The following is a 24,079-nucleotide window of genomic DNA, read 5'->3' as shown; positions in this document are numbered from 1 at the left end:
TTAACATCCCCTCTCTTTGCACTTTTTTTTTCCAGTGCTGTCTACATTACCAGGAGAACAATGCTGCACTGCTGTGTTTTCTTCTGGCGTTCATGCTTTCAGAACAATAATAGAAATTTGAGAATATACAACAAGAGTATAGAAGAAAGACTACAGGACTCAGCACAGCTAAGTCCCACACTAAATTAATCCAGAAAATTTCAGAATTCACAACCTGTAAGAATGACTCCTCCCTTCAGGAAGGACTCTTATCTAGAAAAGAAATGTTACAGAACAAGTCATACACAAAGCTAAGTAGGTATAGCAACTAAATACCTTTGAATAGAGAAAAAAACCCCACTTCATTGTGGAAAAAACGTGGAAAAAAGCAACTTTGCAAAGTATGTCAAGTGTTTCATTACACAAAGCCTCTCAATTTAACTACTGCCTTAAGCTATTTCAGCCAAGAAGTCTCAGGTCTGAAGAAGTAATAATTATTCCTCTGACCTTGGCTAGAAGGAAGAAACCCACTTTAATTGGCTGTTGATGCCTAACATGTTAGGCTAAGTACTGTAACCATTCAGGTATGTGCCTTCAATTGTTAGATGAGGAAATCGGCAAGACTGAAAACAATTTAATGTCAGTAGCCATACAGGGACAGGGATGAAGAAAACAAAACTATTTCCACCCAGTAAGGAGTTACTTCAACAAAATCATGTGGCAATAAACAAAGTATCTGCCTCCAAAAATTTGATAAATTTAAACTTTTAGCAAAACTGAACACTCAGTGACAATAAAGACTACTTTCAATAGAAAGCTCAAGCATTAATATCACATAGCTTTCTCTAAAAGTATGGGGTTTATCCTATCCCTACCTATGTCTCCTATCTTATCTGTCCAACATTTCTCAGCCTGAAAGCCAAGCAGCAGGGAAAATAGATTTTTCAGAGCATAAGAAGACATAAGCAGTATTCAAAACATTACCTTAGGAGTTTTCTACAATAGTCATATCGCTACGTTTCTTTGAGGGTGCCCCATATCTTTAAAACTTTATTTGCAGTTGGCCAATACGATTAACAAAACACATTTTGCTACTGGCTTAAAGAAAGTCATGAGGGAATTTAATCTTTTAAATTGGAGTGGGAAACCCCTCTTGCAAAATCTTTTTCTGAAAATTAAGCTTTGCCTAAAGGAGAAAGGAAGAGGATGCAAATGGGGAGGGGCAGGGAATACAGGCAATTAGAAATGGTAAATATGCAAAAGGAAGTATGGAAAAGACTTGTTGAATGGAAAAAATCTACCAAGATTTGATTATAAATAATTTCCACTGTAACATTAAAGCAATAGCCCAGAAATAAAAGCTAATTTCAGAAATCCCCTAAAGAATGAAAATGCACTGAATAAAAAGACAAGACTGTTTGCTAGAAAACATTGTTAGTACCAGTCAGTACTATAAAATTGTCTTTTGTTTTCATTGTTCCTGTCACCACCCAAATAATTTACATCACCAATTCTCACAAAGAATCCAAACAGACAAAAGAGAAATTAGGCCCCAAAACCTCGAAGACAAGCACTGTCTACCTACCACATCAGACAGCATTTGCTTGCCTATGGGACTAACAGTAACTTTCAGTATTGGAAATATGCCTTTTAAATGCAAGTGTTTTAATAACTAGGGATATACGTTCCTCACAAGAACTGAAGTTGTCTTTCAAATACAGCTAGAAAATGAACTGAAGAGAAAAAAAAAAACACCACCACGAGATCTCAGTTAGCATTAAACACTGCTTTGCAGATAAGATCTCACAGTGGCCAAGCTTTCCTTCTAGAACCCCTTCACTTAACTTTAATCTAAAACATTGTATTTTGGCAATAAATAATTTCAAACAAAAATCAGGATTTCAAAGGCCCTCTAAGTTTTCATTTCACAACAAAACTACACATTACTGCAAGACCATCACAGCATTTGTGACCATTAGCAATTTTTCCTGAATAGCAGGGGAAAAACCAGTAACTGTAAGTTTCATAATATGGAAGAATCACTTCATAACAGAAACACCAAGTTTCTAGAATAATCAGGAACACTTTTCCTCTGAAGAAAAATAAAACAGTGGCAGCTGCACTCCCCAGAAACAAGACTGCCTGAAAATTTTACTCAAATTTTAACAGTTGCAGCTCACCTGTAAACGGAATTAGGTTCCTTCTGTAGAGGCCCACAATTCTATGACCACATTAAACTTTCACAGAAAGTATCAGTTTCTCAGTATGCCTTGACAGTGCCCTTAGTTTTGAAAGCAGACTAAAATTGCTGGATATGAAGCGATCATTTGTACCTTTACAACACAGAAAATCACATTTGGCAGTGTCTGCATACATACACCTCCACACCCCGTTTCAATTAAGAAGAAACATAAAAGAATACATTTGAGAACATATACAGTAAAGGCTGAAGGGCCACAATAAAACTAAAACCCTGTGTTTTTCACACTTGAAGTGGGCATGACATCATTAAATTTGCTTGTGGCATTCCTAAATTTGAAGGAGGGAATTAAGAATGTAAACTCAAAAAAATCCTAATCCTATTTTCTTGAAAGGGCTAAGAGCCCTAAACCATGACCCAAAAATGGGCTTAGGGAGAAAATGTGTTCAAAATACTGCAAATAGGATTACAGCTTACCTTGCAACAGTATTCAATTATTTTAATGGCTGTAACAACCAGCCCAACAGTGTCTTTGTTACAACTGGAGAAACCTGTGGAACTCCAAGATTGTAAGGGATAGTTCAATTGAAAAGCTAATACTCCCTTTCAGCAGCAACTATCCCAAAGCAGTTCTAGCATTTCCAAAGTCATTTTCTGAGTGTGACTCTGGGATAATACAATACAAAGCAAGATGAATCACTTATCATAGGAAAATGTACACATTAACTGAAAACATTAACACCCAAAAGAATTTCTAATTTAAGATGATGCTCCACTCTCCAGAGGCTGACCTTTAAGACTGCCAAAGACATCTTTATTCACACAGAAATATCAGATGGCAAAATAAGCTCTCTCTTTTTCAAGACACTATTCTAATAATTTTGTCATCTTGCCAGAAATACAGGTCATCTCTAACCAAGGCCAACTAGTTTCCTTTATGAAAGCTAGCAGAGCGACCCTATGAAACAAAGTTGTACCACCCTCAAGACCCTTAAATTTCGCAAGAAAAGTGCTATAGCCAATCATAAAGAAGTCATAGAAGCATGCAACCCTTACATAAAAGTGATAACTAGGTAACCTCAATAATTCTGATCGGGAACATCAAAGTAAGGCATGTGTTTGCAGGACTGAGGCTTATATTAAAGGAGCTGCGCGCAACTCCTAAACTACTGGGCTCTTACTGCATTTGCGTTAAAAATTGGATAGAAGCATGTTTTTAATAGAAAGTCTTTACATAGTCATAATAAAACATACTGCTTACTGCAGCTGTTAGCATACTCTACTACCATTCTTCTATCATAAACAATGCAAATCAACCTTGAAATGAAAGGAAACCCCTCTAGGCTTACCCCGGTATTCCTTTTCCCCAAGGCATCCCCAGCACCTCCTGGCCTTCATTTACAAGTTTAAAAGCATCTGCACTTCAGAATCGAGTTGGACACGCAGCATGATTTTAATTAAGGCCAGCATGAATTGAAGTGCAAGTTACTCTAGAAAAACAACTCCTTCCTTGACAAACTGGTCGAGGTCAGAACTCTTTTCTGTTCTCCCCCCCCCCCCCCCCCCCCCGCGACGTATTTTATGTCCAAAAAGCACCAAGCACAGCAGCGTCCCAGACCCCCACGCGACAGCCGAGCAAACGTAACTGCGAGTCAGAAGGACCCAGACCTCTGCCCCAAGACAGCGACCCAGAAGAGAGCGCCGAGAGCCAGCACGGAGAGACCCTCCTGCTTCGTGCACCATCCCCACCCGCTAGCTTCGGCCACCCGAAGAGAAGGCGCGGACACCCGCTCACCTGGGAAAACGGCCGCGGCGGAAGCCCACGCGGGAAAAGCCCCGGAGACCGCGTCCACGGAGCCCACCGCCCCCAGCCCCACCGCCCAGCCGCTCACCTGCCAGGTACTCCGCCTCGAAACGCCGCCTGGTCTCGCTAATCAGTGCGGCCTTGTCCTGTCGCTGCTGAGGGGAAACGACAAACGGGAGGGGCGTGAAAGGAAGGGAAAGGCCGGGGCCCGGGTCAGCCCCGGCCCCTCACCTGTGCCGTACCGCACCGTACGGCGGGCCCAGCTCTCCCCGACCCCCAGCCGCTGAACCGGCCGGAGAGGGGAGGCCGGCGCGCAGGGGCTCACCTCGGCCATGGATCCGGCGCAGCCGCCCCGACGGCGGGCGGGCGAGCGAGCGGGGCAGCCAGAAATGGGGCTGGAGGCGCCGCGTGACCCCGGCGGGGGGGCGGGGCGCAAGGGCGAAAGGGGGCGGGGCCTAGCCGGCGGCCAACCACCCAGAAGCCTCCCCCCCGCCGGCCCCGCCTCTTTCCCGAGGGCTTAGCCCCCTCCCTCTGGCTCCGCCCCCCGTGCCGGTTCATGTTCGCGCCCTCCTCCCTCTCTGGCTCCCGTCATGCTCCGGGCGGCGGGAATTTCGGAGCGGGCGGGCTCCTCTCGCTTTCTCCCTTCCCCGACCGCCCGACCGGGAGCGGCCGCCGGAGCCGGGTAAGGCCTCGCCGGCGCGCAGCCTGCCGGCGCCGTTCCTCTCTCCGTAGGAGCTTGCGCTGACCCCCGCCGGGCCGGGCGGAGAGGGCCTTAACCGCCGTCAACGGCTTTTGGCGGGGCGGAAGCCGGGCCGGGACCCGCTGCCGCCTCAGCCCGCGGGGAGAGCCGCCGGGCGCGGGGAAGGGGGTGGTGAGGCCCGGCCCGAGGCTGTGAGGGGCCGCGGGGGCGGCTCAGCTTGGCCGGGAACCCCCCCCCGCCTCAGCCGGTGAGGGAGGCTGGTCTGCGGGGCGCCTGAGCCGGGCGAGGGGCGTCGCTTCGTGGCCCGAACGCGGAGTGAAACCTGGCTGCGGTTCGCTCGGGGTCCCGGCGGAGGGAGGGAGGGAGGGAGCCTCCTTGGCGGCAAGGTGACTGGACTCTTCAGAGAACTTCCGCTTTAAAGAGGTTTTACGATTTCGACCGAGAACGAATTATATTTATTAATAAAGCCTGCACCTGCGTGAAGGCTCTTAAATTAGAGAATTCAAAGCACCGTGGCTCTCCAGTCCCCTCGGTGGATTTGTGGAGCTGACGCCTCCAGTTCAACCGCGCAAACAGTGCGTGTATGGTTTGGTTTGGTTTCTTTGAATTTATATTACGCCGTGTAACTGTTGACGAGCAGCGAATTCACGCTTTGTTAAATCAGGGCTAGAATGCACTTCTGAAATGTTTCTGTTACTTAAATCTCTCAGTGCAAAGTTGCTTAACTTCATTTTAATCTGTGAGATTAAATGATATACTGGCCTCGTGTTCTTGAATTAGTTGATCTCATTGCTTTGCAATGTATAGTTTTCCTTGTTCTTAAGGATCAGTTCAGCTAGTCCCAAAAAGATTTAATTTTTTTTGTTGTCATTTGCTTTTGTAGGTGGAAAATTTCCAGATAGGTTAAAATTTCTGCAGAGAAATAATCCTGACAAAAATGGAGACGCATATGGTTTTCTTGTAGAGGAATATCCATAAAGATAAACAAAGATGCTTCTGGGTAAGCAAGAACACTTCCTGTCCTACAATGGTGAAGTCCTTATATTTCAGCTGTCAAAACCAAATCATGTCGAGGGAGCAGCTGATAAAACAATGAACTTATGTGTCAGAAGAATGTCATTCAACAGAGACACTAAGCTGTTTGTTCAGAAGTCTTCTGGATTATTCAGCATGCGTGCCAGTCATTTAAAAATTGAAATAATTTGTTGTAGCTGCGCAACGGATTCCAGAACAGGGGTTATTCTTCCCTGCATTTTGATGAAGAAGAAAAAACGGAACAATGTTTTCAGATACCTTTTATTGTTGCTTCACAGCTCAAATCAATTTGAGCAGTCCTTTTATTTTAAATTGGATTATGAGCTGAAAGAAGACATCAGGTTGTTTACTGGCCCTTCAGTCTTGTGGAGGCATGCCAACAAGCTGTTCTACATCTCTTCTGACACCTGCACAGTTCTAAGTGCTCCTGTTCAGCTGTCTTCTGTTGTGTGGACAGGTGAAATTGCAGATGAAGGCACTGTTGTCTTAGGGACAGGAACTGCTTGCCTGCCAGAGAGTGAAGATGAGGATGAGTTTTCCACTTCAGACAGAGCCATCTGGGGTAGCGAGTTCTTTGGATACGCAGTTAAAACACAAAAAATGCTAACTGGCACGTGCTTTATGCCTCATGCTTACAGCAGAGTGGTATCTTCTGTCTACGTCTGCAAGAATGAGATATCAAAAAAACAGCTCCGAATATCACTTGTTGCCATAACCCACAAGAATCAGCTTATTTGGTTCCAAAATGGTCTCCCTAAAGGTGTTTGTGAGCTTCCTTATGAGAAACCATGTTCAGTAAAAACAGCTGTAACCAGTAGCAGTGATTTGCTATTTATTGTGTCTTTTGCCTCCGGAAATATCTGTGTTGTACAGAGGAGAGACAGCTTACAGGTATTTGTGACTTTAAACAACTCCCTTTTACTACTGTATCTTTTTTTGTCTATATTGCCTCATTGGAAGTTTCTGCAACTCAAAAGCTACGTGTTTAAATTCTATAGATTTTTTTGTTGTTGTTATTGTTGCTTCTGTTAAAATAACCTGTCTAAAGTATGAGATTGTTTTGCTTTCATTGTTTGTTTATATATCTGAAAATAAACGCTGGATTCTATTGTTTAATGATACATTTTATGAATCTGAGCCAAAGCTTCTGTTGATAATTGAAAACTTCCATAGCATGAGAACCTGAAGCTGTAAGATAGTTATGAGTGTGCCTACATAATTTGTGTTAAAGTGAAAGCAAACTGATATCATTGCAAAGCATAAACTTCTCACTGGAATTTAAAAGCCTTTTGAGTCTAACTTCCTAGTAACAAAAAATATTGTTTCATCAAAAAGACGAGAAGAGGCCTTGGTTTTGTTTCCTAAAGTCAGGAGGGACAAAGTTAACTGCTAGGGTTTTGTAATACTCTGTCAAGAAGACTTACATAACTCAGGAAATGAAAGTTTGTCCTATTTAGTCATCAGCATTATTGTACAAATTTGTCTTTCTCTCTCAAACATATTTAAATATGCAATGCAACAAAGATATTTCTGAATGTCAAAGCTATAATGTCTTTAACTGATCTGCAAGTATTACTGGTTCTAAATGAATGTTACAGCATTCAGCTACTAAGCTGTTTGAATACACTGAAAAGTTATCTTCTCTGCAACCTGTATTCTGGAAAGTGATCTTTAAAGAGAAATGGCTAATTTTTCCCTGAGTTACATGGGCTTTAAATGATAGAGTGAGAGCTTGAAACTTCTTAAAATTCTGTATTCTGCACACCTGAATAGGCTGCCTTTTTATAAACAGCAAGCTTCACCAAAACAAAATCTCAAATACAAGATTTATTCAAATACATGTATCTTAAAACCTCTTCTACTGTAGGTGGCTTCCAAATGGCAAAAAGTGAAGTCTGTTCTGGTGGATGATTTTATTGGCTCTGGAAGCGAGCAACTGTTACTTCTTTTGAAGGATGATTCCAATACAGAAGTGTTAAGTACGTTCATACTAACAGATCTTGGAGAGGTCAACTATGCAGTAAGTTCAGCTTGCCTTTTCTCAGCTACTCAGTCTGTGCCTACTAAATTAAGAAAACCTCAACAAATTGTTAAAGTATTGGTGCAAAGTGAAATTGGATTTGTGCTGTGAAATGCCCTGAAGTTTGAATATTCCCCGCTGTAATCATAAGATATCTAAAGAGATTATTCTACTTCCTTGATAGCATCAACATTCTTTAGGGAAATTAAAGGAATGCAGTTGAAAACACTTCACATATGTAACAGGTTTGCTACAATGCTTACCTTTTGGCTAAGAACTCTTAATTAAGGCCACAATGCTTGTGAATTATCTTCTTATAATTGGTCTTTTCATTATGTACTGTCAAACTCCAGTTGCTTTCAGAAGATAAGATTTTTCTTTTAAAGTGCATACTGTGGTTCTGCTGGTTTTCTGTATTTTCCCCCAGATTTTTATAATGCTGTGTAATAGCCTGTACCTTACTTTCAGCTTTTTAATTAAATCAGCGTTTTGTTTTGGTTTGGTTTTTTAGAGTGGTATTAATTATAAACATGATGTTCCTGCTGCAGAAGGATTGCAAGAGAATGGTTTGCTTACTGTCCAAGCCCTTGAAACAAGATTACAGGTTTGTACTCGATAGTTCTGCTTCCACGTTTTCTCCAAATTACTTTTTGGTATTATTACATTTTCTAAAGGGTGAGGATAATGATACTGTTTTTATTGGAGAAGTGGTTCAGGGAGAAGACAACATTGTTAAGTATCCATTCTTGCATCAGTGGTAGTCTGTGTTTCAGTTCTCTCAGTTGTTACAAATTTATTTGGGTAATTGGAAGGGTCTAATTTAATTTTAATTAAAAGTTTGAGATAATGCTGAAGATAACCTATCAAAGCTTCAGAACAGTAATTTTACTCATAGATGTTTAAATACCATTTTAGTAAAATTAGAACATTTGCCTCTTTTGCTCCACATTACATACTTTGAGAAAGTGTAGTGCCAGGTTCCCAGTGAGTGGCAGTTAATCCTTAAAGAGCAGCGTTATGGTCTGTTTCTTTGTCCACGGAATTCAATCAAGTTGGCTTTTACTTTTGCCCAAATTAGTGACCATGGTTATTTCACCACCAGCTGATGTTTTTCCTCCTGTTACTATCAGTTTTATAAGGATAATTTTGCAAAGTGCAGTAGATGAAGCTAAAATGTATCCTTCTTATAATTAGCATCATTTATAAAACAAGCTGGGGGAAACTTTGCAGAGTCCACGTAATCAATGACAATATATCTTTGCCTGCCTTGCTTTCTACCTTTCATCCTGTTAATAAACACCCAGCATACTCTCCAAGATGTTCTTTTGCAGTATTGTGCGTTGGTCTATACCATAGGGGTAATAAGTGACAAAATAGGAAGATTATTTAACAAAATAGAAAAAAAGCTTTATGAGATAGCATAAATCTCAAATTGAGTCAATAGTGTGAGGCTATTGTTTGCTGAGAGTGCTTTAAGTATGATAGGTGGTAATTATTCCTGTCATTTGAGAATTAGTGAAAACTTAAGTAAGATATTGTGGCAATTCTATCTCCAACCTTTAAAAATGAAGTAAATTAACTGGTAAAAGTTTAGTACTGGAAGAAAAGGAGGACTATGACCTATTAGGAAAAGACTGAAAAAGAAAAGACTTTTCTAGTTCTAATTACAAAAAAAATGTCTAAAGAGATATTATACATCTTCCAAAAGATAAAAGCTTTTGTATGGAGAACATGGGACAATAGGTTTTTTCCCTTCCTGGAAGGTACAAGAAAGTAGAAGTTGGATTAATTTTGAGGACCTCTTGAGGTCCCTTTCAACCGTTTGCACATTAGAGGCCCATTGGCTTTTACATGCAGAAGTACAAGCTTCCTTCCAAATGCACTTTTTTTCTGTTTCTGGATTCTTCTGGGTAGTCATATATTTTAAAACTGATTTATTTGCTGCTGCATTCTTTCCCTACTCATTACATTACTTTCCTCCTTTACAAAACAGAAATTAGTTTCAATCTCCCTCATTTGTTGTTTCTTCCACTGTTGTAATGAAGATTGTCCACCCTGCCATTGACGGCTATATGTTCTATGTAACCATGTTCTATGACTTTGTTCTTGTAATACACCAGGTGGTACAGCTCTCTGAATCTGTGTTAGGATCAAATGAATAGTCTGTTTTGCATATTTTAGTGGTTCTGCTGGGAACAAGCCACTGGCTGGAGATTTCACATATCATCTGCTGATAAAGTTCTTCTTACAGACACAGAATCCTTCATAAGACCTTATTTATTTATTTATTTACAGATCTTTTCGATCTCTAATTTTCAAAGCCACATGCTAGCACAAGCATTGTAAGCAAATTGAAAATCTTCATTTGTTTTAATGCTGTAAATCCTTGAAATTGTCATGCTGACAAATTTGGAAGTAGGTGGAGATAATTCTTTTTAACCTTACTGTTGTTTCCTGGCTGAGATTTCCATTGTTCTCCATTGTGTATGTTCCTCTGAACAGTGAAATACTCATGCTGGTTTTTGTCATCTGATGTATAACTGAATTTCAAGGATGATTGTTTTGATGCAATAGTGCATTGATCCTGCTTAACCTGGGAATTTCCAAAGGTTATTTAGCCTTGGAGTGGTGCCTCTTGATATTTATCATAAAAATTCAGGTCTTCTAGAAATTTGCAATCAAATCATGTTTTGACAGTCTCTACGGAATCTCGTCTTTTAGGGCAAAATGAAATAGCAGATGCAGCCCTTTTTCACACTCTGTTGCTTACCCCTTATTTCACATCTATGTAGCTGTTTTCTAGCCATATGAGAACTTCAGCAGGACTGAATTGTGGTCCACTGCATATAGGTAGGCTGCATTTAAGTTATACACAGCAATACATGTAAATTGCATTTTGCAGGTAGTGAAATTGAAAAATATATCAGTCTGTGCATTTTTTAAGTGTTCTATGTTTATCTTGTATGCAGTCTTTTGGACCTGAATCTGATCTTTTCTCCTCTGGACGTTTTTTTTCTTTAACACTCATTTCAGTATCTTCTGAAGACTTCCTTTGGCAGAGTATTGCAGTTACAACAGCTGAGGTTACAGGGTTTCTCACGGGTTTAGTTGACTTTTCTGGCAGAAATACCATGAGTCAGAAGTGTCTTTTTATGTCCACTGGCCTGTTCTCCCCCCAAGTATTTTACAGTTTTGTAAGGACTGTAATGCCAAATTCTTTTACCTATGATTAACTTGCTTCCTTTGACTTGGTTTGCCTGGTTTGGGGCAGGTATTTTTTTTAATCCTCACTGCTGATTCATTGAATTGCTGCAGTGTCTTAATTGTTTTGTTCTCATTCTGATAATGCTGATTTGGTGGTGGGTAGAAAGTTAGTTAAGAAATGGTCTGTACATTTGATTTTTTTATTACTGTTTTTGGGGAATGTTTTAAGTATTTGTTTTTCTATCTGTTGCTGTAGATTGGCCCATTTTCTTTTTGATGTTTTTTCATAAGAGCTCTAAGTCACTTGAAAAACATAGAACCAGTTTGTTACCATTTGAGTAGCTTCAGCATATAGATCTCTGAATTATGTTTCCCTCCAGCTTTTTTGTCTACTGTTTCCATTTAACCTTTGCTTTTCCCAATATTTTTTAGTCTTATCAGTCATGAATCTTCCTTTCCATTTTATTTCCTTTGTAAAAGTGCCACCATTCTTGGGTCAGTTTTAGCTCTGTATGTACGGGTATGAATTTATTTATGAATACTGCAACTTTAGTTGCAATGTGTCAAAGCACTTGGCTGTTCTACTTGCTACTAAGCCTCTGCATTAATTTGCTTTGCTTTTGACAGTGATTCATCTGTTCTGCTGTTCATATTGAATTTACTCACAGCTGTATTGCGTTCAGCTCTGGGCTGCTTTGTTTTTATGTTGACGTTTATTTTCTATTTTAAGGTGATCTAGTTTTATTTTCTTAGTTTCACAATGCAAAGATTGTGACTTCTGCGGACACTTGGTGCTCAGTACGTATTTGTATATGGCAGAAAAGATGTGCATGTCGCTTGTTCCAGAGAGAGTTGATGGGGGGTGCTACCCAGTCTTAGGTTTGCCATGTGGTACATTTCAGGTCTCTTTCTTTTGTTGCTTTATGAGGAAAAAGGGCTTGCAAAAGTTAGATTGGTCAGCAAGCATACATCGGTGAATCTTTGGCCATTTTGACTGCTTCTCAGTCTGTGCCTTCCCATTTGCTCTCTGTTTCTCAGTTGTTTATTCAGTAGTTACTCACCAGTGGGAGTAAGTCATGGTTTGGTATTCTGATGACCTCAATTAGGAAGGTATTATAGAAACATCTTTGGTTTTAGCTCTTCTTTTTCTTCTGACCCAAGTCTGGCACTGGATTATTGCTTGGAATCTGGTACCTATGATGCATGGTTTGATAGGTGGCAAATCATTTTTTTACAGAACCTATCATGATGATTACTACTTGCTCTAAATGCCCTTTGCCATTGTAGTGTGAGCAGAGGGCATCACTTTGCTTGCATGAAGTACTTTTTATTCAGGCTTGTCAGTTGGTTCTGATTGATCGTGAATTGGTTTTTTGTTTGGTTTTGTTTGTTTGTTTGGGGGGGGAAGCTTGGTTTTGCATTCCAGTGGTGAGCTTTGTTCTCTCTTTGGTAGCACTAGACTTCTCAGGATCTTGCTTTCAGAGAATAGCTTTTGTGGAGCTTTCCTAAAATCTTAGAAGCTGGTGCTGGCATGCTTTTTCTTTTTTTTAACTGGGACTACCCTGCATCTATGTCTGTTTGTAAAACGGTCAACTCTTCAGTCTATTTCCTTGACCAATAATCAATACAAGTCTTCAGAAGAAATCGAAACTGATATCTTCCAATGGAATAGTGAAGCAGGAACAATAATGAGAGAGACAAACATGTACATAAGTTGATAAAGTTTACCTTAGAAGTTTATCTTAAACTCTATGTTTAATATTGAGAGGCCAAGGTTTAGATTCATATTTTGGCAGCAGAGTAGCCTGACTTGAACTTTTTTAGAAGCATTACTTGAGGAACATCATGATCTTGGCTTGTGATACTTGCATAAAAATGGAAAGCTGAAAAGACATCTTGGTAGCTTCAATATCAGTTCTTATTTGTAGTAGACCTAAGCATAAGTTTCATGATAATTTTTGTCTTTTACAGGCTGGTTGCACCTCTGTTCGAGAACTACAGCAGCATTTAAGACTCAAAAAGAAGGTTATTCTTGAATCTTGCAGAGCATTAATAAATCTTGTTGAAGAAAGAACCCATATTCTACCAACTGCAAAAGAGGTAAAATGCAGAGGAGAGTACAGATCTCTTCTGAATTCTGCTGAGCCATTTGTAGAGGGTGCTTCCCTCAACCACTTGTTGCTTTCACCGGTAGGGATTGCTACTATCAAAACTCATTAATCTGCTTCTTAATTCTGGTTCATTACCTTCATCTGTCAATGTACATAGATAAGAGTAAATTTAGTTCTCTTTACTTGAAACTGATTTGCATAATACCTCCTGAGTTGTATGGAGGAGTAACCTTTAATAAAGAGTTAGTGACAAACAGTAGGAGGAGTGTAGTCTTAATTGGCATGGTTGCCTAGATATTGAATATCTGTCTGTGGTCTAACATTACGAAAAATGAGCTGTCATAGATCTGTGTAAGTAAAATTGATTTTATGATGGGGGCAGAGTGAACTGTGGGCTGAGAAGGTGGTGGAGGTTGGGAAAATGTTATCTTAATATGTTGCTCAAAATAAGCCTCCTAATTTACTTGAAATGGAGTTGATGTCCCTTTCAGTTAATGTTGTGATCCCTTTCAAGTCAGCCAGGTTTAGACAACAAAATTTCAAGCAATTAATGCAGTAATACAAAGTAAATTCTAGTACCTTAAATCTTCTTTGGACAATTAATTCTATGGCAGTTCAAGATTTATACATGTGATGGTTACAAGGAGAGAATGAGTTGTGCTTTTCCACGATATCACATGTTTTAAGAAAATGAAATTCTATCCTTTTAATCTGTTGATGATAATAAACTAGTTTATATAGATTTCATTTTATGTATCTTAAAAGCACCTCCAGCAATCATTTGTGGTAAAACACAAGGTAATGCAGTATAGAAAGAACTAATATCTCCACTTAATTTATCTAAAAAAAAATCATTTTTCTGTAAGGAAGGTCTTGTCTCTCTCTGGGATGATGTAGAAAATCCTCCTCATTCTCTTAGTAAAGAGACATCATTGGCGTCTAAAGTCCCAGAGCACTTCATAGAGAAATTGTGGCAGCGTGTTGTGGGTGACAGCTTGGTAGTTGGAGTAGAACTAACTGCATCATTTTACTTGTAAGTATATAAATTTATCTAATAATTTGAGTAATTTTCTAGAAACTGAATTTGCAGATTAAGCTCTGTAGTAGCAAGAGTGGATTTTTGAGCTTTGAACTTTCTCATTTTGAACATCTGTATATAAAGTGTTTCAAGTGTGTGTCTTGTCAGTATTGTTGCTTCTGCTTGTCTCTCTCTAACACTGTGCAAAATAATATGTTGCATAGCCAAAAATCAGTTATGTCAGTATAACCACATCATTACTGGAGGCTTTTTACAACAGAGTTTTCTTTGACAAAAATTATGGTTCTCTATAGTCCGTGTTGATGTAGCTATGCTGACATCAGTATGTGGTGTAGATAAAACTCTGTCTTAGCCATACAGTTCCTGATGCCTTACTGTTAACATCTTGCCATTCCTAAAGAGTGATTTGCTTAAAGAAGCGCTGAAGAAAAAATTTTAAATTCTGATCAACTTAATAAATACTCAGCTTTTGAATTGAACTATGCTACAGTCATGTATCCAATCAAATAAAATATTTGCTAAGCTTATGTATTGTGTAAATTATGTGGAACAATCAGCCATACAATACTTAAAGCTTCAAAATTATTTGTTTATTCTTATTATTGTCTTTAAAATGATTTGTTTATTCTGTTCATTTTAATTACTCAGTTCTAGTTGTAAATACTCCTTATATAATTTCCCCCTTACAGGGAGGGAGCTCATTTGGAACACAGTTTAAAAAAACAGGATTACATGAAACATAAATTTAGAATGTGCATTGTGTAATGTAAACTTTGGTGGAGTCAGAACTTACCTTTTGACCTATATTCTCACAGGCAGTGTAGCTGAGACTGTGTTAGGGTAAGCTTAAATACTATTGATGCCACTGAAAATCATTCAAGTGGTTGTGAGGGACCTGACCTGTTACGCCCTTTGGCCATTCTGCCGGAGCTGCGGGTATACTATTTCTCAACTGCCAGATTGCTATAACTTACAACAAAGTTGACCTCATCTTCTTGAAAGCCTCTGTTAAGAGCCACTGAGGCAAGAGATTGTTTTTGCCTTTCCAGTGTTTATTTTTTCAGCTTTGATGATGACATCATTTTTGAAAATGAAATGCCTAATTCCTATATAACTTCAGAAATTCTCAAAAGATTTGGAACCATTCGTTGAAAACCAGCAGCAATATTGCCCTCTCCCCCATTTTTACAGTTGAGAAAAGATCTGTGAAGATGAAGTCATTTAACAAAGGTTACCTGGTAGGCTAGCAGCAGAACCTAGGTCTTCTGGGCTCCAGTTCAGTACTATATACAACAACCTGTGGTTCTAGGGAAAAGGGCTTGTTTTCTCTCCACCCCCAACACTGTAAGTCTTTACTGATTATTTTTGTGCTTCCTACTAAATGCAAGATTGCAGTGATGTTTTAGATTGCATTGTGAGGTGGTGATACTTCTTCATAAAGAAAATTAGACATTCATAAGACTTTCAGATGTCAGTGACATCTTGCAACTGAATTGACTGACAGAATAAAATATTCATTAAGAGAGGATCTGAAACAGTAATATTAGGATTTCATTGAAAGAACCCTGTGTTGAATAAATAGAGTACTGCATACATTTCAGGAAATTACTGCATGTTTAAGGTAATAGTATTTTAAACCTTTTAGTTTACTCTCTACATTCAATTTCGAGTATCTATAAAACAATATAGAACATCAGAAGAGCTTTTAGTCATCAAAGAGAGCAGAATTGATACTTTGTGTATTTTTTTATTAAAAGAAAGTTAGGTCTTTAAAAATAAATTATAAATGTCATAGAGTATTGGCATGGATTGTGTGGAATTTTCAGCATTTTCTGGGTGAATTAGACATCCAAATTCTTTCAGTTGAAATGAGGCATCTAACGCCTAGAAGCTCTTAGAAAATTCAGTCCACGTTTTGAAAATCTTTATACTAAGCTTAGATGAAATAGTCATTTGAAGGACTTATACTCTTTGCACAGTCTATGACTTAACCTGGAATGATACTGGAGTTTTTGGTACTCTTAAATGTCTGTATATATCTTCAAAGTTCTTGTTATTTGTCAGATGGCAAAATACAAACTGGGAATGCAGTCATCTTATATGGATTTTCACAGGTCACTGAGTGATGTCAGTTTATCTTTAGTGATGGATCAAGACTTCTCTTTGATTTCTCCGATTATCAAGTGTCGAAATAAAATCATTAAGCTGAACAAAGCATTCTCAGCATTGTCTGTCTCCTCGTGTCAAATTGAGCCTCCTCCAAAAAAGATGAAATTGGACTTGCATAGCAAGAATGATCTGAAGAAAGAGTTTCCTAAGAGATGTTCACAGCTTCAGCTGGATGGAGCAAAGATGGTCATTGCTGTTACCAGCCTTTCACCATTATTGGCATTTCATCGTGTATGTTGCATAGTGCTTCTACATGCAAAGAAACAAAAACGTCAGAACGATAGTTTACAGGAGAGCAAAAACATTACTGTACTCTGTGGGAAAATTTTGTTAAGTCTGGAAGATATTTCAAATGGAAAATATTCAGTAAAGATGCTAAGGGATAATAGTTACTGCACAGGTAAATGGATTGATATAATTTGGATTCATAAATATATGGTTGATTCTTCTGTTTACTCTAGGTGATGCCAAGCTAAGTTTTCAAGGTGTAATCATATCTGTCTCTTTGAACATGAACTGCATAGACCTCTTGTGAGTTAAAAGCAGGGTGAAATACAAGATGGAACATTTTTCAAAATGGAAAAAAAATGTTAAGTGATTTGCTGTAAGGTTTTGTGCTAGCATTGGTGCTGAAGTGTATCTGAAAAGGTTAATTTTGAAGATAAGTCCAAATATAGAATGCTGAAGCCTGCATTTTTTCTATAAATAAGATATTTCCTGTTGATTAGATACATACATTTTTTCTGACATAGTATTACCTCTTAAATAATACTAAAGTAATTGAAGCTCTTCCTTCTCTAAATGTCTATTAAGGTCATTTATTTTCCTTTCTTTTAATATTCCTGATTGAATTGATTTTGAACTGGGCTTCTGCTCATGTTGCAAAATATCCTTTTGATTGTGTGCAATGAATTTTAATTTCTTTCTTCCTGTAATACTGTACCATTGGCTAAAGCCAATGTGTCATCTTACTATTGCAGGAGGCTATTAATAGTCTTCTTTTGGCAAGGTGCTGTTTCTCTTTAGCACTTTCATTATATAGGTGGGGCTCTGTTAATCAGCTAACTATTTTGCTTGACTGAAGTAGGTTTAAGAATTTAGGTGAAAAGAAAATTCCCAAAGAACGCCTGAACACAGGTGCAAACTATTCACGTAAAACTGGGCATGTGAACCAAAAATCTAAGCACATTTAATGCATGCAATGTGATCAAAATATTTAGGTCAAATACCTTTTACTGTATTTTGTTGCAGGTTCCATGGAAGATATACTTGCTGTCCTTGCAGTATCTGTCAGATTCTCCTTTCAGATTGTGTCTTCTGGCTGCACATTGACTCCGGTAAATTCATGGTTACTGGGAGAAATGGAGTGCACACCATTTAAGGAATGCCATGACAGCATATTCTGTCATAAAGCAGGAAATGTGTACGGTACAGTTTTTAACTGGACCCTGAAAAATCCATTTGAAGGAGTTCTAACGTTATTTTGCAGGTAAAATTGCACAAAAAGTGTAGAGTATATTCATCTTGCATACACACTTTTTCATCTTTACACTATTTCTTACTGGTACCATAAACAATGGCCAAAATCATAACCAATAGGCTTCTAATATAATGGTATGATAACCATCAGCAATAACAGAATTATTTTCAAATCAGAACTATGGCAGAACCTGAACTGCATTGTTGAATTTTGTCTAGGCTAGCACACTGAATTACAAATAAGTCTAGTCTCCATTAATATCTGCTTGGTACTATTTCTTTTGTTCATTTCACTGTCTCATAATTTTATATTAATTTTTCTTACATTATTCTTAATATAATATATATATAGTTTTTCTTCAACATGTGTTGATTTAAAAAAAAATTCCTTAAGCGGATGTTAAAAACAACGACAACAAAAAAACCCAAACAACAACAAATCCCAAGTTATACTAAGTTTAAATTTATTGCTATCTCACTTTGTAGTTTAGTACTGCAACATAAATTTAGTCTAATTTTGTACATGTTTCTGATATATTTATTTCTTATCTACCATGATTTTGAAAAGGAAATAATCTGAAGAGTCTCAGTGATTTCCTTTTCTTATGTAGATTCTTGGACAAATGTCTATAAAATTTCTTAAACCAGGCTAAACAAGTTAATAATACTGCCATAATTTAAGATTTAGCTGGATAAGGCTCACAACATAAAAAGTACTTCTTAAGTATTGATGAATGTTGCCTCCCCTGAAGAGTTCAAGCTGAAAAGTAAAAGAAAGAAAAGGTCTATCTCTTAAGAGTCTCTAATTTATAGTGAGGTTCAATCTTTTACTCAAATAGGAGTTGATTTCCTTCTTTTATGTAAGAGAAAAGGCTGAAATGTTTGAGAAATCAGTCAGTAAAATTTTAAGCCTCAAGACTTTTGGTTCCTTTTTAAAAGTTAGGTTACTTGGTACTGTCACTTTTGATCCAGTTTTGCATTAATAGTTAGTGAGCTGTGTGTTTATGGTATAACTATAATTGTATTTTCTTTATTTTTTTTTTCCTATCTTTGGATTGATCTTTTATCTAGCTAGGATATATCTGTGATAGGTGGGAGCTAGAGCTGTTCTTTTTCACAGCTTTTCAGAACCAAATAAACTATATCTGTTATAAGTAGTGGAATGTTTAGATAACTAAATTGAAATAGAAGTACTTTAAGGAAAGATGCCTTTCTGATCTGTCTGAGAAAACTAGCTACTTAAGGATGCTTGTGGGTTTTTGGGGGTTGTGTTTTTTTGTCGTTTGGGGTTTTTTGCTGTTTGGTTAGGGCTTTTTTCCTGAGATGATTTCCCCGCCACCCAGTCAAAAGAGTCAGAGGAGTTTATCTGGCCAGACACTGGAAATAAGACTTTGGACAAACTCTGCATTCCTCTTAGAATGAGGAATGTGTTACTGTGTCATATATGCTACACTGGTATCCAGGGAAGTAGGCTCCCTGATGATTAACAGCATTATTTTATCTTTGTTTCTTAATAATTTTGAATGTCTCATTTTTAAGTGCAACTTTCCCTCACCAGTGACTGTTTAAAAAAGACAGGCAGTTGGCCACCTAATAGCAATGTTGTACATACCTATTGATAGTGACAATGTATGAATACAAGTGACTTTTTTCTGCCCCTAAAGGTAGACCAGACAATATATTTCCTTTGTGCTATTACATGTGGCCTTCACATACAATGAATTGCTTCTTAAAGAAACAAGTGATGCACATGTGACCCTAATCATGGACATCTATTTTAGTACAGAATATTTATGTTGCTGAAGTTTGCTTAGTGTCAGTTCTTCTGACATGCAGTGGCTAGCCTGCATGCCATTAGAAAGCCCTTGCCTACTCCTGTATGTACAGTACACATAATAGTTAAAACCCTAATCAGCATCAGTTTTTCCCTGTTGGATTTAAAGTAGCTTTGTTTTATTTTCCACTATAGCATTTTGAAGATATAAGGTAGTTTTAATAATAATAATCTTATTTTACAGAAACCTGACTGTCTTGTTCCAGTGCCTTCATAGCCTTTCTAGAGTTCTCCCACCAAGCTGTGATGTAAAACTCCTGAGATCTGGAAGCAAAAGTATACTTACTGAACAGTTAGCACTGGCTTTGGAAAAAGAAATCTTCATCTTAAGGTGTTCTTTCTTCTCAAAAGAAAGTAAAGCTGAAAACAGTCTGACATGGGACAATAAGCCTGGCAAGAAAATCAGTGATGTTCCTGTGGCTTCTTTACTGGACAGTGAGGATGGAGTTCAGCAGTTCAGAAAGAAGCTTCAGAATGAACGGGAAGAGAGTGTGCTAAGTATGAATCAAACAATGAATGGTGCCCTTTACCAGGAAATTGCTTTGAAAATAGCAGAAGCTCAGCTCAGTTCAGATATGATTGTGTGGAGACTGAGCAAGTCCTAGAAACTATTCACTAAATTTATTTTGAATAAAGTTTTATTAAAATTATACTATTAAATAATATTTATATTTTCATGGGTACATATATTACTTTTTATTCTATAGCTCAGTTATTTCTACAGATAAATACTGGTATTTTGGTTGATGAATTGTAGCTGATTTGGCAAGAATTTAATATTAAAAAGATAGCCGAGTCATTATTCTGTTACAGATTTTGAAAATATTATTTTTAAGGTATTTTCTAATAAGTCCTATTCCAAAGTCATAATTCTTGAACTATAAATGAACTATATTAGAAAAAAAGTAACAAGCATGTATTGTTTAAAATAGTCCTATTAAACTTGTAAAATGACTGTTTACACAGGTAAAACTTAAGCTTTTTTTTAGAGATCTTAAGACAGCTATAGAAAGGATCTAAGTTAAGCAACCAATTTTAATTCATAATTTGAGCATGGGGTTTGACAGATTCAGAGAAGAGGCAGCTTATCTTCGTGATATATCAAGCCTTTGAAATAACTTTTAATGATACCACTTGAGGAAGAAAACTGTGGTTGTACCTTGCAGCCCTGTCTTCTAGAGCCCACCCTCAGATCTGAGAGATTTTGGAGTATTTACTGGAGCTGGAGAACCAGATCAGGCCTCTTACAAAATTTCAAGAACTCATGAAGATTCACTCTGTAATAAAACGCCTTCAGGTTTAAGACATCCATTCCCACCCAGAATCTAGTGGTAGGGCTAATCTCATTGGTAAATCCTCGAGGAAGCAGTCCTTCCTTGGATGTTAACCTAGCTTCAGTGTCTGAAGATTTGTTTGCTGGTTCCCTGAGTCATAAATGATTATCTGCTGATACTAGCTGCTCAGTGATTTTGGCCTGTCTCAACTATTTTAAATAATGGACAACTTTTTGCCTATTATTCCTCCTTTCTCTGGTTTGCACAAGATACCACCTATGCATCCAGGAAGAGAACTGCCTGTGGTCTTGCAGGTACTACTTGCTAAGGTAGTTACTTTTTAATCATTTTTTCCACCATTTTTCAGCTTTGTGAGTGGCAGAAAGCCTAGAAAATCCCAAATCACAATAATTTGCTTCCTTTTATCTCTGCTTCATGTAAGTAAAACATTCCTAGTGTTTGTCACTGTTTTTCTAAAGTTGTCAAAAATTTGCTTTTCAGTTTTCCTGTTAACAGAGTTTTAATAGTTAACATCTGCAGCATGCACTCTGTCAATAAAAGTTTGGCAGGAAGAATGGAAGATATTTATTGACTCAAAGGAACACTGACATTTCAGAATAATTCTATATCTTTTTTTCATCAGAAAGTTCAACTTCTGTGTGTATGTCCTCCAGATGCATTAGAGTGGTGATGTGGTGATGTTTTTCAGTCCGAGGCGTCTTCTCATATTGGCAACAGGAGTAAACCAATGTACATCTAAAGGCAAAACACTAGCTAGAAAAACTGTAAATGTGAGAACACGGTGCTTTTTAAGTTCAACCCAGTATGGTGACATAGTCTTGCTTTTGATATACTCAAGAGTATTAAATGTCTCCCTTTTTTGGCTATATAGAAGGGAAATTTTGCCATAAGATGTCAAGAATGCCTTAAGAAATTGTTACAGGTATTTGAAATTGAGTATTTACTAGATGAGAAAGTATTGTTAAAAAAAAACCAAAAACTTTCTTTGTTAAGCCACAGTTCTGTTCAGCCCATAGTCAAAGCTTAAGAGCTCATTGTCAGGGCTTGGCAGTCTGTTGTCACTGGAATTTCCAGAGAAAGTTCCTGATTATAAACCCTTAAATGAAGCAAAAAATCTCAAAGTGCAATCCTGTAGCTTGCAGCTAAGGGCAAGACCTTGGTAAACCAGCTGAGCAGAAACTTTCAGAGCAACAAAGCTACTATTCAGCTCAGGGCACTTGAAGGAGTTTATGCAAAGCAGTGTAAACAGTCCAGCAGTTGATTTTTATTAGCCTGGTGTCATGTTGTAACTAACTGTCCTATGTCTGTCTGTCTTTAAAGAGAAACTTCCACTTGTGTTTGTATCCCTTTATTGAACTAGTAGAGCGGGACAAATGAAGAGAAGCTGCTAAGGACAGAAGTTGCCAGTTTCCAATTCCATGGACTTCTCATTGTTACTTAAAAGAAGCAAACAGTGAAATCACAGAAGTGTAGAAGTGAAATTATTAGAGTAGAATAATAATGCATACAACATGTTCCTACTAAAGAGTCTTTCCAGAGGCATGAATGCTTAGTTTGCATATCATCAGATGAGATCATTAAAAGCTTTCTGAACAGCTCTAAGATTCCTCCAACTGACTAGTAATGCATAATGACACAGCACGACTTCAGTGGTAGTGATGCAATCGGTAGGCCTATTGTATATACATGGGAGATATATCTATGTGCCAAAATGTAAAGGTCTGCTGGAAATACTTGGAAAGTTTATGCTGGTATGGGGGGGGGGGGGGGAGGGGGGGTTGCCAGGAATCATGGAAAAATGGAGCAAGATTGAAAAAAAGCTCAGGCTCTCTAGATCTTATCTTCAAGTGGCAGCAAAAGGAATTTCATTTAGAGATATGTGCTTTCCTAAACTTGCCTTTCAGAAGTAAAAGCACCTAAAGGGGTTAACCTTCACCTTATTCGGTCTATGGTGATATTTAATCTCAGCACATGCTGGTGTTCAAAGGGGGAGTCTAAATTGCATGGACTAGGAAAACTGGTTAGGTTGGTTCACTATGTTTCTGTCTTGAACATTTGGAGTCCCATTTTCTGGACTTCCAAGAAAGTCTTGGAAGTGAGTTCTTGCACAGAGTAAGTTCTGCAAGTACTTTTTGGAGCAAATCATTTAAGAAATGAAATCAGTTAGTGGCAGCAGCAGTCCTAGTTACTGGGGACTGGTATTGCCAAGAAATAACTGCTAAAATAGTTGGATGCTTGATTCTGTAAATTCCCTTTTCCATGATAGTAGATCAAGTTGGGAGAGATACAGATCACAACCAACAGAACCCTTTTTTAAATAAAGCTGTTCATAATAGCAGATAACTATTCACATAAATTCACTTACATGCTCATAACTACTCTTTGGGAGCAACAACTGGGAGGCCAATCCCAACTCCTGAGACTTCTAGCTCCTAGATAGGTAGTTTAGAAAGCCTCAAAACCCCTTTGCTTCATCAGGTATGTATATGTAATTTTGTAGGTTTTTTGTCTGCATATAGCAACTGCTACCTGCTTGTACGTGATCCAAGTTATGCAACTCGTGGTTGATACTAGTGTGGGTAGTGGCTTTGTACACAGCCAGAAGACTCTCGGTGTTCTGAATTTATCAGTTCTAGTGGATTTAACAGGACAACTGGTCTCTAGAGCTTGCCAGTTCTTGGGAGACTTCCACATGCTGCTTCTCTACATGTAATCTTCTCCTCAGCCTGCTGATGCCTGGTAACCATTCCTCTATCCTGACCTGTAGAACCCCTTCACACAAACTCGCACAGAAGGAACCTTTATCACATAACTTTTGTCAAAAGTAGTAAAATTATGCTCACAGCCAACTTGTCTTGACACCAAAGGGTCAAGAAAACATAGTTCTGATTTCTAAAAACCAGCAGATATCAGTGTTTTCTGGCAGGTATCTATAGGAATGGTTCCAGTCTTCTGCCCAGAGCAATGATCAGCATGTAGACGTGTACCTTGTCATGGCTCTATTACCACCTGTTTCAGAAGACTGGGATGCAAAAGGGAAGCCTGGCATATGAAGCGTGAGCTGTCATGTCTATATACAGTCTTATGTCATTGGCACTTGGCACTTTTAAATCAGCATGATTTAAGGCCCTATGAAGAGGGATTGTGTGTCAAAGAACTCTTTTTCCAGCCAAGTTAGTATAATAAATAAATTTACTTGTTATAGTGATT

At 38.2% G+C, this 24,079-nt stretch overlaps 2 protein-coding genes across 7 annotated transcripts in view; one reads left to right on the top strand and one right to left on the bottom strand.

Annotated features, from left to right (window-relative positions):
- The window catches only part of MOSPD2 (motile sperm domain containing 2), a 37,217-nt gene extending 32,807 nt beyond the window's left edge, over positions 1–4,410 (bottom strand). For 2 of the 4 annotated variants that reach the window (XM_041119487.1, XM_029998936.2), the window contains exons 1-2: positions 4,309–4,410; positions 4,072–4,138 (exon numbers count right to left, since the gene is read on the bottom strand). In XM_041119487.1, the coding sequence (XP_040975421.1) occupies positions 4,072–4,138; positions 4,309–4,317 (76 nt within the window). In that variant the 5' untranslated portion in view covers positions 4,318–4,410. The other 2 variants (XM_041119488.1, XM_041119489.1) reach the window with 2 other exon arrangements.
- Positions 4,411–4,559: 149 nt separating this feature from the next.
- On the top strand, positions 4,560–23,996 carry FANCB (FA complementation group B). Of its 3 annotated transcripts, XM_041119495.1 has the most exons (11): positions 4,560–4,665; positions 5,567–6,609; positions 7,586–7,738; positions 8,250–8,342; positions 12,914–13,132; positions 13,920–14,086; positions 16,207–16,661; positions 17,513–17,750; positions 19,759–20,072; positions 21,118–21,162; positions 21,492–23,996. In XM_041119495.1, the coding sequence occupies exons 2-11, from the start codon at positions 5,674–5,676 to the stop codon at positions 21,545–21,547; spliced, it is 2,676 nt and encodes an 891-aa protein (XP_040975429.1). In that variant the 5' UTR covers positions 4,560–4,665; positions 5,567–5,673; the 3' UTR covers positions 21,548–23,996. The 3 variants fall into 3 exon arrangements, with proteins under 3 accessions (XP_040975429.1, XP_040975428.1, XP_029854700.1); XM_041119494.1 differs by lacking the exons at positions 21,118–21,162; positions 21,492–23,996 and having other exon boundaries at positions 19,759–20,224; XM_029998840.2 differs by lacking the exons at positions 21,118–21,162; positions 21,492–23,996 and having other exon boundaries at positions 4,561–4,665; positions 12,914–13,042; positions 19,759–20,224.
- The last annotated feature ends 83 nt before the right edge of the window (positions 23,997–24,079 follow it).

This window comes from Aquila chrysaetos, chromosome 23, assembly GCF_900496995.4.
Source record: "Aquila chrysaetos chrysaetos chromosome 23, bAquChr1.4, whole genome shotgun sequence".
Classification (NCBI taxonomy): Eukaryota; Metazoa; Chordata; class Aves; order Accipitriformes; family Accipitridae; genus Aquila; species Aquila chrysaetos.
Note: the sequence above shows the minus strand (reverse complement) of the source record. Positions and strands in the feature narration are given on the sequence as shown.

What these genes read in the sequence shown, in the direction of transcription:
- FANCB (XM_041119494.1), top strand. Translation starts at nt 5,674, where the DNA reads ATGCTTCTGGGTAAGCAAGAACACTTCCTGTCCTACAATGGTGAAGTC. An exon ending in CTAACTGCATCATTTTACTT is followed by an intron (nt 14,087 to 16,206) that starts GTAAGTATATAA and finishes GGATTTTCACAG; the next exon opens with GTCACTGAGTGATGTCAGTT. An exon ending in GTTCTAACGTTATTTTGCAG is followed by an intron (nt 17,751 to 19,758) that starts GTAAAATTGCAC and finishes CTTATTTTACAG; the next exon opens with AAACCTGACTGTCTTGTTCC.